We start from the raw sequence: 12,159 nt of genomic DNA on the forward strand, positions 1-12,159 counted from the left end.
GCAACCTTGTTTCAATCCGAGTCCTCACAATAAAAACTTTTTTAAAAGTGGAAAAGAATAAATAAATAAGGGAAAGCATTTTCCACTGGGTAACAGTAATTGAGGTACAACTGTCACACCTATGGCCCAAAAGCTACAAACAGCCACTAAAGAAACACAGCCCAAATCTCTAGGCACTTGTCAGATGTAAGTAATGGGTTTTGTAATATGTGATTAACCCGAGGTTCAAGAATGAATTCACATTTAATCACGGCTCATTCTGTGGTGCATGAAAGAATGCAGTGAGCTTCAATTCCACATCAAAAAGCAAAATTACAGAATTCAGTCTTCCATGCCGAGGCTGTGGATACAGTTTGTGTTACTGTGCAAAAATCACTCGAGCAGAGAGGACTTTTACTACAACAAATGAGGAAAAAACGAGATGCAAGGGGTCACTGTGTTGGTTATATATTGTTTTAGCTGCTATGGAAGGAAAGGTGGTTGACTTGGTTTATGTAACTCGGAGCAGGGAAATGTACTGTGTCTGAGCAGGTGTTGCATTTTCAAGGTCTATATTTTCTATTTTATGTAAGGCTGAGGAAAAATCACCCTGGAGTTACATGCTAAATGTGTGAAAGTCACACAAAGCAGCATTATACCAATATGAGTTGTGTGCTCGGGGACACAAGAGGTCAATATGGTCTATCGGTGGCATTATGTTGCAAATACTGGGGTTTGATCCCAAATGCCGGACCTAATGAGGTCAGATAATAACTTGAAACACACCATTTAGCAGGAACATTTGGAGTTCAAACATGCAACAAAGCAATCGAAACAAATGGATTAACTAGAGCAAAAAATTGGTGCAATAATTCATGATGAATCAGCCGCAAAAAAGTCGTTATACACACAATTATACTGTCGTGTTTTCAAATACAAGCACGATTACGAGGCTCACAGCTCTCATACAGTTGTTCTCTTTTCAGTTTCAAACAGGCATACAGTAAAGGACACATTTTTAGTATAAAATTGGTTTCAAATACATAAAAAGGCATCTAGTGGACAATTTTTGACACTGTGAAAAGCTTTGTTCCGGTTGTGACACATTATTTTGATAATTCATGCCAAATGTTACTTCATATCTTATAATTTTATCTCAATCACTTAATCTTGACTACATTTGGCAGCATTTTCAAAAGCACCTAAGAGATACTTTCTTAGGACTGAGGAAAGAAGTGGAGAAGAACGTTTTTTAAGGAGGGGTGTAATTAAACTGTTTTCAAAAAAGATGCAAAAAACTGAAAAATCCTCTAACGAATTCCTGACGCTGGGGCTGCAACTAACGATTATTTTCCTCATCGATTCATTTGTTCATTATTTTCTCAGTTAATCAGTGAGTTGTTCGCTCCATAAGTTTCAGCAAATGGTGAGAAATGTTGATCTTAGATGATGTCCGGGGATGGATCAATTATCAGCTATTGGTATTTTTTTGTGTTTGGTCGCTGATAGAAATGTACTTTGGCTGATGCAGCATCCTGTCTCAGTCTGTACTCATCACTCTGTTGCGCCCACAACGCTATCTGAATTAATCGGCGATCAAAATGGTTAAGGATTCCTTTCGACTAATTGTTGCATCTCTGACAACACTATGTTGATCAAACATTACAGCCTGTGCAAGAAGCCAATAATTCTTGCGTAAGGGATAATGAAATCATGTCTCTCTTCTTTCTTAGCTGAGCCTGCATCCACGAAGGAGAACAACTGCCTGAACGCCGCCAAGGCCTGTAACCTGAATGACACGTGTAAGAAGTACCGCTCGGCTTACATCAACCCCTGTACCAGCAGGGTGTCTGCCTCCGAGGTCTGCAACAAGCGAAAGTGCCACAAGGCCCTGCGTCAGTTCTTTGACAAGGTAATTAAGCATGTTTAATATCGGGAGCCATTTGCAGGCTTTTTCTGTGCATTTGACTTCGCAGTCGCTGCTTTAATCAGTGTCTGTCTAAACCTGGTGTCAAATGTCGAAGGAGAAATGCTCCTTCAAGTGCAAGTTTGCTGACTTTGAATCCAGTCTCCTTATTCTAACTTTTACCTCCAAATAAGGCTTCTATTCAGGTAGGTAAATCGGCTACTCTGGTACAGTAAGAAGCTGTAACGCAGGTCTAAGGTGTTCGTTGAAGGTGTAAACCAGTGTTTTTTCGGTCATTTAGGTCCCAACTAAATACAGCTATGGGATGCTGTTTTGCTCCTGTCCAACGGGGGATCAGACGGCGTGTGCCGAACGCAGAAGACAAACGATCGTGCCCGTCTGCTCCTACGAGGACAAAGACACGCCTAACTGTCTGTCCCTGCAGAACACATGCAAGACCAACTACATCTGCAGGTGAGAGAGCACAGAAGGAATTACAGACTTCAACTTGTTTCCTATTTCTTCACACGAACAGACTGATGTTCTTTCTACCAGTGTTTGTTCTGCCTGCCAAGATTTTTCACATCTGTCCCCAGTTATTGAACCACTGGTTATAAATGTGACAAAGCACTTAGCCCACTACGACCTTGGTATCTGATAACAGATTGAGGAAATTTAGCATCTATAATCTGTATCGCTATTCTCTTAAGGTCAAGGCTGGCAGACTTTATCAGCAACTGTCAGCCTGAAGCTCGCTCCATCTCCGGCTGTCTGAGGGAGAACTATGCAGACTGTCTGCTGTCCTACTCGGGTCTTATTGGTAAGTTATTCTGAGGCATTTTAAAATTGGCATCCGAATTTGCCAGATTGATTATGTGACAAGACTAGACTCGAAAATGTTCTAATAGAAGAAGCTCAAAATGAATGAATAGTCTCAAACTCTTGGCATTTTATCAAGTGGTAAACATTATTTGATCGTCAATCTTTTAGCCATCAAACTTGTTTGTATTGTTTTTCTAATCTTGATTTTTCATTTAGCAGTGTGAAGCATTTCTCAGCTTGATTAGAAGTGATAAAGCTTTAATCAGATTGGCTTTTTCCTAAACCAAAAGAAAACAGAAACTCATTAAAAGTGTGGAGAGTTGATTCGTTCTCTAAAACAGCTGCGAAGAATATAAGCCGTCTCTATACAGCTGGTGGTCACACAATTGGGGTATGATAAATGACTTGTCCATAAAGCTACAGGTGTTAAAGAGACAATAACACGTCAGTTGTGTCTAAAATATATAATAGTTTGTCAGGAATATGAAAACTACAAACTTAAAGGTGTTATTGATAACATTCAGCCATTAAATGTGGTATTCCATCTCCCCCCAACCACTGCATTTATGTAACAACACCACTGTTGTTCTAATCGTCTGTCCCCTCAAGCGGCTGCTAGTTTGTCTGCCAAACGCTAACATTGCTAATGCTAGCCAACAAACATTACTGCTGACACTAGCTAGCTAATGTTAACATTACTTACGCTAGCTTACTTTAACATTGTTTATGCTAGCTAGCTAAAGTAAGGGCTCTGAGCACACTGTAGAACTCAGCCTTTTTGGAACCAACTGTCAGAATTCTGACCCAGAGGTAAATCATTTTGGACCCGACAAACATTTTCAAATTATTAATTCACAATCATAACTACAACAGAGCGTGTATTCTCATGTTGTCGCTATAGTCATTATCAATGGCTAGCTACGAAAGAGACCTACGAAAAGTACAACACATATAAAATCCAATGGAGGAGAGTTAGTTAGCTGGTGGGCGTGGACTCCTGTGGTGCGTTTGGCTGACGGTGCTAACAGCTAACGGAGCTAAACACTGAGCAGAAACGAGAGTTTCTGTCCGGAGGAATAGGAAGTGTCAGACAGTTAATTGTAGTTTAATGTGACAAAACAGAGAGTTTACAGTAAATGCAGGGAACTACTTCAGCTGAGTACAGTTTTCAGATGGTTCCAGTGCCGTGGTGAAAAGAGTTTGGAGTGATGGTTCACACATCAGACCACTGTGCAGAAATAGCACTCGTTTCATTTGTTCACTCTTTCTTCTATCAGCAGGCTCATTATGTAGACAGGAAAAATGATCTCCCACCGAGTTTTTGTAATGAGATTTGAGTGCAGGGCAACAGTGACCAATTGCAAACTCAACAGGCAGACATTTTAATCTACACCATTCACACAGGTTACACCCCTCTAATGGGGCCCCCTCAGCTTAACCACTCATCTCTGTCTATGCACACAGAAATTTGCATGTACTTCCGAAGCTACTAAGTATGAGTCTTCTCAACCCCACGGCTTTCCTCTGAAAGGGAGCGGTTTTATTCGGTTACATCAAGATGACAAAACAGCCAAAATGGTCGCCCATGCAGTTTGGTGAGCCCCTGCAGGGTCACCGCTGATGGCCAATGGGTTATAAACAACAGCAGCTCTGAAAACACACCAAACAACACACAAAATGCAGGTGGAAGGGCTGCAGTTTATCACCTTTGTTGGCACAAGCAATTCTTTGAATAGCAAGCAAGTTGTTGAAAAGTTAACACCACTGGCCAAAAAGCTCTCAGAAGTCAGCGAGGCTTATACTCATGATGCAGGAGGCTATAATTCAATGCAAGTGCTGTACAATATACTGTAGAAGGTATAATGTGGACCCGTGAACAAGAACATACAAATGTCAGTGTGAAGAAAGTCTTTTTTCTCCTCTTTTGTGCCGCAGGTACGGTGATGACACCCAATTATGTGCGATCGCTCGGTATTAGCCTGTCACCATGGTGCGACTGCAGCAGCAGCGGGAACAGCAAGCCAGACTGTGAGAGGTTTTCAGAGTATTTCACCAAGAACCGATGCTTACGTGAGTTTACACACTTCCAACCTTGCCTTGTTCTGTATTGCATGAGTTGTGTTGTCTTTACTTGGTAGATAATGGACTAGTATGTGATGGTCTATCATGTGTTCGCCTTCAGATAGAATTTCTGTTACTTTGAATGTGGTGTGAGCAACGATTTCTTGAGCAGTTCTTTTATTTCTTTCAGTTGCATTTACATATTCAAACTCCAAAACAAAATAGTTTTAACTTACTTTTATTGAATTGCCCTGTCCTAAACTACTTTGACTACAACTCATGGACAATCTTTTCTTTCCTATGATTAAGAGTAGAGACATCGAAAAAATGTTGCCCACACTCTCTACTCTGCTTATTAAAAGGTATCTTAGATTAAATGTCAAATTAATGATGAGAAAATTACATCACGTAAATTATTTTTGAAGCTTTCTTATTCCAGGCAGTTTCCAAAAGTTCATTTTTGTACCGCTTTGTGAATCATAGCTATTACAGGCAGACACTGCTTTTAAAAGGGCTCTTGAGAAAGGTCAAGTCATTTCTTCTCCTGCCCAATTATCCAAAGTATTAATTATAAGCAGCTTTTAGTTGGATTGAACAAAATGTTTTGGGCCGTGACAGGAGACGTCTGTTAACTTGTTAGATGTGCAGACTGTATTTTTTTTAAAACTGGGCCCAGGGGGTACTCTGGTGGATAATGCTTATTACCTGTCATTATAACATCCTACAACTGAAGCAAAACCATAACATTGGATGCATATTGTTCATATCTGTACGGTTTAGTAAAATAAACACAGTATTTAGATATAAAGCATCAACACTTTATTCTTGCAGGAAATGCCATCCAGGCATTTGGCAATGGTACCGATGTTGGAGTCTGGCAACCTCAACCCCCGATTCTGCCTACTGTGCTCGAGCCCAGCATCACCCGGAGGGGTAAAGCCCGAACCAGTAGTGCACTGGACACGCTGACGGACATCACCAACCTCGATCTTGATGGCGACTCGTTGTATAGCATCTGTGGGACCTTACAGGTAAAGTTTAGGGAGGAGAGAGTTTCCGTGTTTGGACAGAGGCTGTAACTTTATCTTTTTCATGACAAACAACATATTTATTTCAAAATAAAAAAAAAAATTGCAAGTCATAAAGACAGCAGAGAGAGAAGTAAAGATTCAATTACAGTAATTTTTTGGTATATTAAAAAGTAAAAAACTACTAAAACTAGTAGAAACTAAATGTGTCTCTAAGAGATCTGAGAGCAGGGTTGACAAAGACTCATTCATCATGAGCTGTATTTATCTTAATTATTTAATGTATTTTTAATTTTTACTCCATTATGGCTCAAAATACCTCAAGAAAAACAAACGAATCTGGAGAAACGAGCAACATTCTGGCGCCACAAATCTCGTCCGCTCGGTAGTACATTTTATTTAACCGCAGAGCTTAAAGACAAAATAAACTTTTCAGTGTTATAAATCTCCAAATAACAGAGCTACCTAATTTAATTCTGACTCAAACGGATGACTGTCAGCCGGCTTATACCTCTGCTGATCTCATTAACGGAGGAACTTTATTGGTTCGCTATTGGAATTCCTTGCTGAAGTGAAATGGCACCACGGCTTTGCGAGGTGATTAGTTTCAATTTTCATTATAACTACTTATCTCAGTGCAGGAGTTTGTTTGGCAGTGTGTGCCTGCACCTTAATAAACACCTCTTCCAGGCTGCTTCAAAGGCAAAATAAAAGGACAAACATGAAATCCTTTCACATTTACATGTTTTGATGAACTTCCAGGCTTGCTGTCCTCTTTTTTTCTATAAATGTTGAAGGCATCAGAACCTGTGAGAGACCTAAACATGGGGTTAGAGATCTATTCAGAGCTTCTGTCTGGGTGTCACGCATCTAGCTCTGTCACCTTGATGGATCAGGGAGGGTTTTATGATGGCATGCACACAATCCCCCCTCCTGGGCAGAAAGATGAGCCGTCAGCGTGGAGTCAGACTTTCTAAAGCTGTCATGTCAAAGCTAATTGGTTGCCACAGTAACATCAGAGATGGCCCACAGGGGTAGAGTGTGTGTTTTTTGTATGTGTGTGTGTGTGTGTGTGTGTGTGTGTGTGTGTGTGTGTGTGTGTGTGTGTGTGTGTTTGTGTGCACAGGGACACAGTCTCATTGCGAGGTTTACCACCATTTTTTGTTGCCAGATTGAGGTTTACATCTTACTAAAATCCCTGTTGGCTTTGTAACAAACTCCGACATCCCCTCACCTCCTGCACCTGCTGTTGAAGGTAAACTAGTCGACCGATAGAAATCACAATGTTTCGACCTTGCAGGCTGACTAACCATTCGCACCACAAGGTCATTCAGTGCCATCACATGATTCCTCGGCAGATGAATTTTGCACATTTGTCAGAAGTAGAGTTTCCCGATGTCTATCGAATTCCATCCACGTTAAACACTGCGATGTGGCTACACACTTGCTGCAGTATTATACGAAACAGCCAGGGCAACATGTCTTACCTGAAGAAACACCTGGTCAAACACAAAATATACCTTAAAGATAAGATGGGTATTATGATTTCTGGTCTGTCGTCCATCCATCCCATTCTTGTGAACCCGATATCTCAAGAACGCCTCGAGGGAATTTCTTCAGATTTGGCACAAAAGTCCACATGGCCTTGGAGATGAACTGATCACAATTTGGTGGTCGAAGGTCAATGTGACCTTACAAAACACATTTTTGGACACAGCTCAGCATCATTTTAAATAAATGCCTGATAGATAAATAAAAATAAATGAATAAATTGATGAAGTGACGACATTTTTAGATCCTGAAGTACAAAGGTCAGCTTCACTGTGACATTATAATATTCAGCAAAAAAGAGGTTCAGCCATTATTGAACATTATAGCCCAAGAACAGCAGCTTGACTGAAGTGTGAAGGCAAAAAAACTGCAAGGTAGTAACTCTAGTTAACATACTTAAATTATGTTTTTGTTATTTGAAATACAGGCACCAATACCAGTATCGCTTGAATTGCGGACGGGACACAAACCTTTTCATGCAATTGTCCAACTTTAAAACTAAAGGCATCGTATTTTCAGATGCTGATTCCCAGTTTGAGAATAAACATTTAATTTCAAATTTTCAGACGACACAGATGAAGAGCCCTCACAGGAATTGAAATGTTTTACATTTATTTAATTCCTGAGCAAACTTCATCCGCTGTGGAAGACTAAAAACAGAACAGCTCACAACCAAAATGTCCTTGTGGTGGCGTTGTTATGTGATTCACGAACATAAACTCCGAGACCTCGTTCTCAATTTGAATTTTAAAAATACTTGGCAGTCACATACTGCATCATGACACACAAACCAATATTAGTGTTGAAAGATCAGATGCAATTTCAGCGGGCTCATTTCTGACATTCAACATCGTGAACTGTACGTTTTTGCCAAAATGCATTTAAAGGTTCTGCAGCTCGTCTGGAACTTTTTTTGGCCTCGCCTACACACCTGAGACCTCTGCTATCCTCCTCAGATAAATACTACGGGGCTAAACTGCATTTTTAAATGAGATGATATCACACACTTTAAAAGGGAGACGATCTATCATATTGGCTTTTAATAGCGATAATATGATTTATCACCGGCAAAAACATCCTCCAAGAGGAAAGACCTCCTATGGAGCAATTAATCATTCTTCTCTGCAATCCCGGGTTCATAGAATGCTTTGTACTTAAGAAACAACGCATGGAGTGTTTATTATGTTCCCAAACCACTGTAGAGTCACTTTATCATTTTCTGTGCTCCATCTCTGTATCTGCGAGTGTGTGTTTGTTTGTGTGTGTGTGTGTGTGTGCGCAAATGCGTGCGGGTATTTTTTATGTGTGGCTGGAAAGGGCTGGAGCAGTCTGAGAAAAAGTTTTAACGTATTAAACTGTCATAACCTTGAGCTCGCCTGAACAAACAGGCACACGCACACACACACATTTTGTACACAATCTTGCTTGAGGAGGATGATTATACAAAGAGGTCCGTGTAGATCTAAACTATGGGAATTGGTGGGTACTTAAAGTATTATCATAAATCTTGCTGTGTTGTGTGTTGTGCTGTACAACTGTGGCGGTGGGCTCTACCTTGTCTTACTGTAACACTGTATCCCTCCTTTGAACAATTCAACTTCCAGGCTAAGGCATTTTATTCATTAGGCTGCACTGAGGCTGGTTAATTGAATAATAATGTCAACCAAACGGTCTGTTGTTTGTTTCATAGCAGTTTTGCAGAACCATCAGCCAGCATGTGGCCTCGAAAGACAGCCTAACACAATCAAAGAAGACTGAATGTTAATGACTCTCTGCCCTCATTCTTGTTTTTTCCTCCTTCCAGGCTCAAAAGCTGGTGTCAAATCAGACAGTGGATACTGCCATGTGTGTGGTAAGCACTTTTAATCTGCGCTTTTCATTCAAGGTTCCTACTACAAGTCTGAACAATGGTGGATTTAAAGATCCAATATCAAGGGTTCCTATACGGATCGTTAGTCAACAGCTGACATTCACAGCACAGATGAATCTTTTGTACAACAAGTCTCATCAGTCATCACTTCTTGAAAACACGATGGAAATAAAGAAATTGTGTTTGTTTACTGAATCTATGAGAGAAATATTACCATCTTCTTATCAGTCTACACATATCTGATGATCTGACGTGTTCGTCTGCTGCTATTTTTAGTCTCTTGAGTGGAGCGGACGCTTCAGTGGACGTCTAATGTGTATTCTTTTTAAGCATCATGATATATAAAATGCAAAGTCCATAGTCTTCACTGGAATTTATCACGTTGTGTTTTAAAACTTTAGTCTTTTTCGATTAGGTTTCTTTATGTGCAAATAGAAAATGTACTTTAAAACATGTGTATTAGAATGCGCAAAGAAATGCAGTACAATATTATCTTATTGAGCCTGCGGTCGCCCAGGGCTCTAATTATTTTTCACTGAAGCCGTAACAACCGAAAAATAGTCAGTTTTTACAAGTTTTACTGTTGTTCTCTGTTTGAAATCACATTTTACCGTTTTTTTACATTTTAAAGATCAAACAATTTTCAATTAATTTAGAAAATCCTCCAACAAAAACGATTGTTATTTGCAGCCCTAGTTTTTGCATAATGAAACAAGGCTGCCAAGGAAATAGTTTAGAGAATAGTTCTGACCTGACTTTTGACGCTGAAGCCCAAAATTCTCCATTGCAAATTATCTTTGTTGTCAACCCTCCACTCGCTGTAACACTAACTCTCTGATGTTTTCCCTCAGAACCACCAACTGGACGAGTCCGCTGACTCAAATGCCATCGCTAGAAGCTCAGCAGCTGAACTCAGCGGCCTACACCCCTGCAGTCTGCTCCTCACACTGGCCTTTGCTTTGACACCTATAGTATCACCACTCCATGATTTCCAGCTTTTGTAGGATGTACGTACTTGTACGATGGATTGACGCTGTTATCTCAACAAGTGATTGAACTCATTTTAATTTAGACTTTTACCAAAGTGTGACACCTGCATTTTTTTCCTGAAACGGCGCGGTAAGAGCCCCGAAAATCAGACAACAGTGGATTATATCTGACTGTGTTGAAAAACAGACCTGCTGACGCTGTTGCTCAGATATCAGCTCGTTTGCCTTTCCATGCCACGTGGGGGGGGGGGGGGCGCAATTTGGGTGACTTCAAGAATCAGATTCACGCTTGGGAACGCTCATGTTTTTTGGAGTTAAGCCCTGTGATCTGATAACCAATGTGAATAAATTCACATCTCTGGAATGTGTGCAATCTGCGCACATTCGATTGTGCGGACCACCAATGTGCTGAACAATGTTTTGAGGATAAAGATCATTCTCTGTGTAACTGTGCTTTGATTTGTCCCCCCAATAAAATCCTGCTTTAGTTCAACAAAAAGGAAAAGTCAGTGTTGATCTGGAAGTGCTGATCTACAATATGTCACAACGGACTAACTTACATGTTTCACAGAGGCACTGTACGGAATACGATTCATAAAAACATTTTAACTCGTAACATCTTGAGACATATCAGCCAGAAGACAGTGCAGTTTCCTCTTCTATATGTCCGGTACTAGGTATAGATCAGTTTCGTAGATTTATTCGATTGTTATGGTGGTTCGTGGTTTCATCACATCTCCTCTGAGAGAACATTTTGTACATATGATACATAAAGTGCACACTATATTGGAGTCCGCTGCCGTTAGCTTGTAACATATCGTCTGTAATGTTTTTGAGAGTCGGTGTTAGTATCTGATGACCTGAGACCTCTCAGCTTTATCCGGTGTAGCTATGGTTTATGAAAATGTGACGGGGGGGGCGGTTCTTTTACTCATGTGGTTACAGGTATGACTTGATCGTGTGATTATATTTTGATGGCAAAGTGCATAATGTTATCTTGAGCAGTATTTTTCTTGAGGACTATCAAACTATCTGTAACAGCAACAAGAACATCAAGAATTTATAAAAGTGTCTTTAACGGCTTAAATGAAGTAATCTTCTTCTTCTGTTCGACTGAAAGTGCATTTGTTTTTTGATGGGCTGCCCCTGTTTTGATTTTATCTTTTCAAATTATTGTCTGGATGGAATGCAAAAAAAGGACGGGGGTTTGATAAACAAAGAATGTGTACATACCCATGAGCAGAGCAAATGCCAAAAGACAAAAGCCAGTAGACATTAATTGCTAGCACTTACTGCAAATGGAGGAAAATATGAAAACACTCAACATTGTTATTATGGACTTAATGACACCCTAATTATCAAAGACATTAAAAGAATGTACAACGTAATAACAATGAGCACTGAAATTGCCATTTAAAAAAAAAAATGTGTGAAATGTGTGCACTTCTTTATAGATTATGTCTCAGATTTGTTTATTTTGAAGGGTCAAAAAAAGGTTTTAGTCGATCTTATTTAACTGAGAGATATTACCAGCATACCTAAAGACGTCAAATAGACAGGAAGAGCATTTTCAAAAGTTTGGTTATATGTTCAGTGTTTGCAAAACAGCTGAAATAAAAATGAACAGTGACTCGGTGACGGCGAATGACATCCTGTTTTTTTGGCTCAATCCATATTTTCTTTCTCCCCAGTGTTAGTTCCTTTAAGCAGCTAAGAGGAACTCCTGTACAGCAGGATTATAAAATAGCACCTGGCAGACAGACGGCTGTTGTCAGTCAGATCACATCAGTCCCGGTGTGGAGCGACACAGGCGGACAAGGACGCAGCCCCATAGAGGACAGACTGCTCAGTGGACAGGAGGACGCGTCTCGCCGAGAATATGGCCCACCTGTTTTGGCACAGTGATGGAACACTTGACCTAGAGAGGAGATAGCCTAAGATTTATTAGACTTG

At 40.2% G+C, this 12,159-nt stretch overlaps 1 protein-coding gene across 1 annotated transcript in view; it reads left to right on the forward strand.

Annotated features, from left to right (window-relative positions):
* gfra1b (gdnf family receptor alpha 1b) overlaps window positions 1–11,844 on the forward strand; it is a 28,766-nt gene extending 16,922 nt beyond the window's left edge. The window contains exons 4-10 of the mRNA XM_030399294.1: window positions 1,713–1,891; window positions 2,187–2,359; window positions 2,596–2,705; window positions 4,643–4,777; window positions 5,600–5,799; window positions 9,152–9,199; window positions 10,069–11,844. Coding sequence (XP_030255154.1) covers window positions 1,713–1,891; window positions 2,187–2,359; window positions 2,596–2,705; window positions 4,643–4,777; window positions 5,600–5,799; window positions 9,152–9,199; window positions 10,069–10,221 — 998 coding nt within the window. The 3' untranslated portion in view covers window positions 10,222–11,844. The remainder of the gene's footprint in view (window positions 1–1,712; window positions 1,892–2,186; window positions 2,360–2,595; window positions 2,706–4,642; window positions 4,778–5,599; window positions 5,800–9,151; window positions 9,200–10,068) is intronic.
* Window positions 11,845–12,159: the final 315 nt, after the last annotated feature.

The sequence above is a fragment of the Sparus aurata genome, chromosome 20, assembly GCF_900880675.1.
Source record: "Sparus aurata chromosome 20, fSpaAur1.1, whole genome shotgun sequence".
Lineage (NCBI taxonomy): Eukaryota > Metazoa > Chordata > Actinopteri > Spariformes > Sparidae > Sparus > Sparus aurata.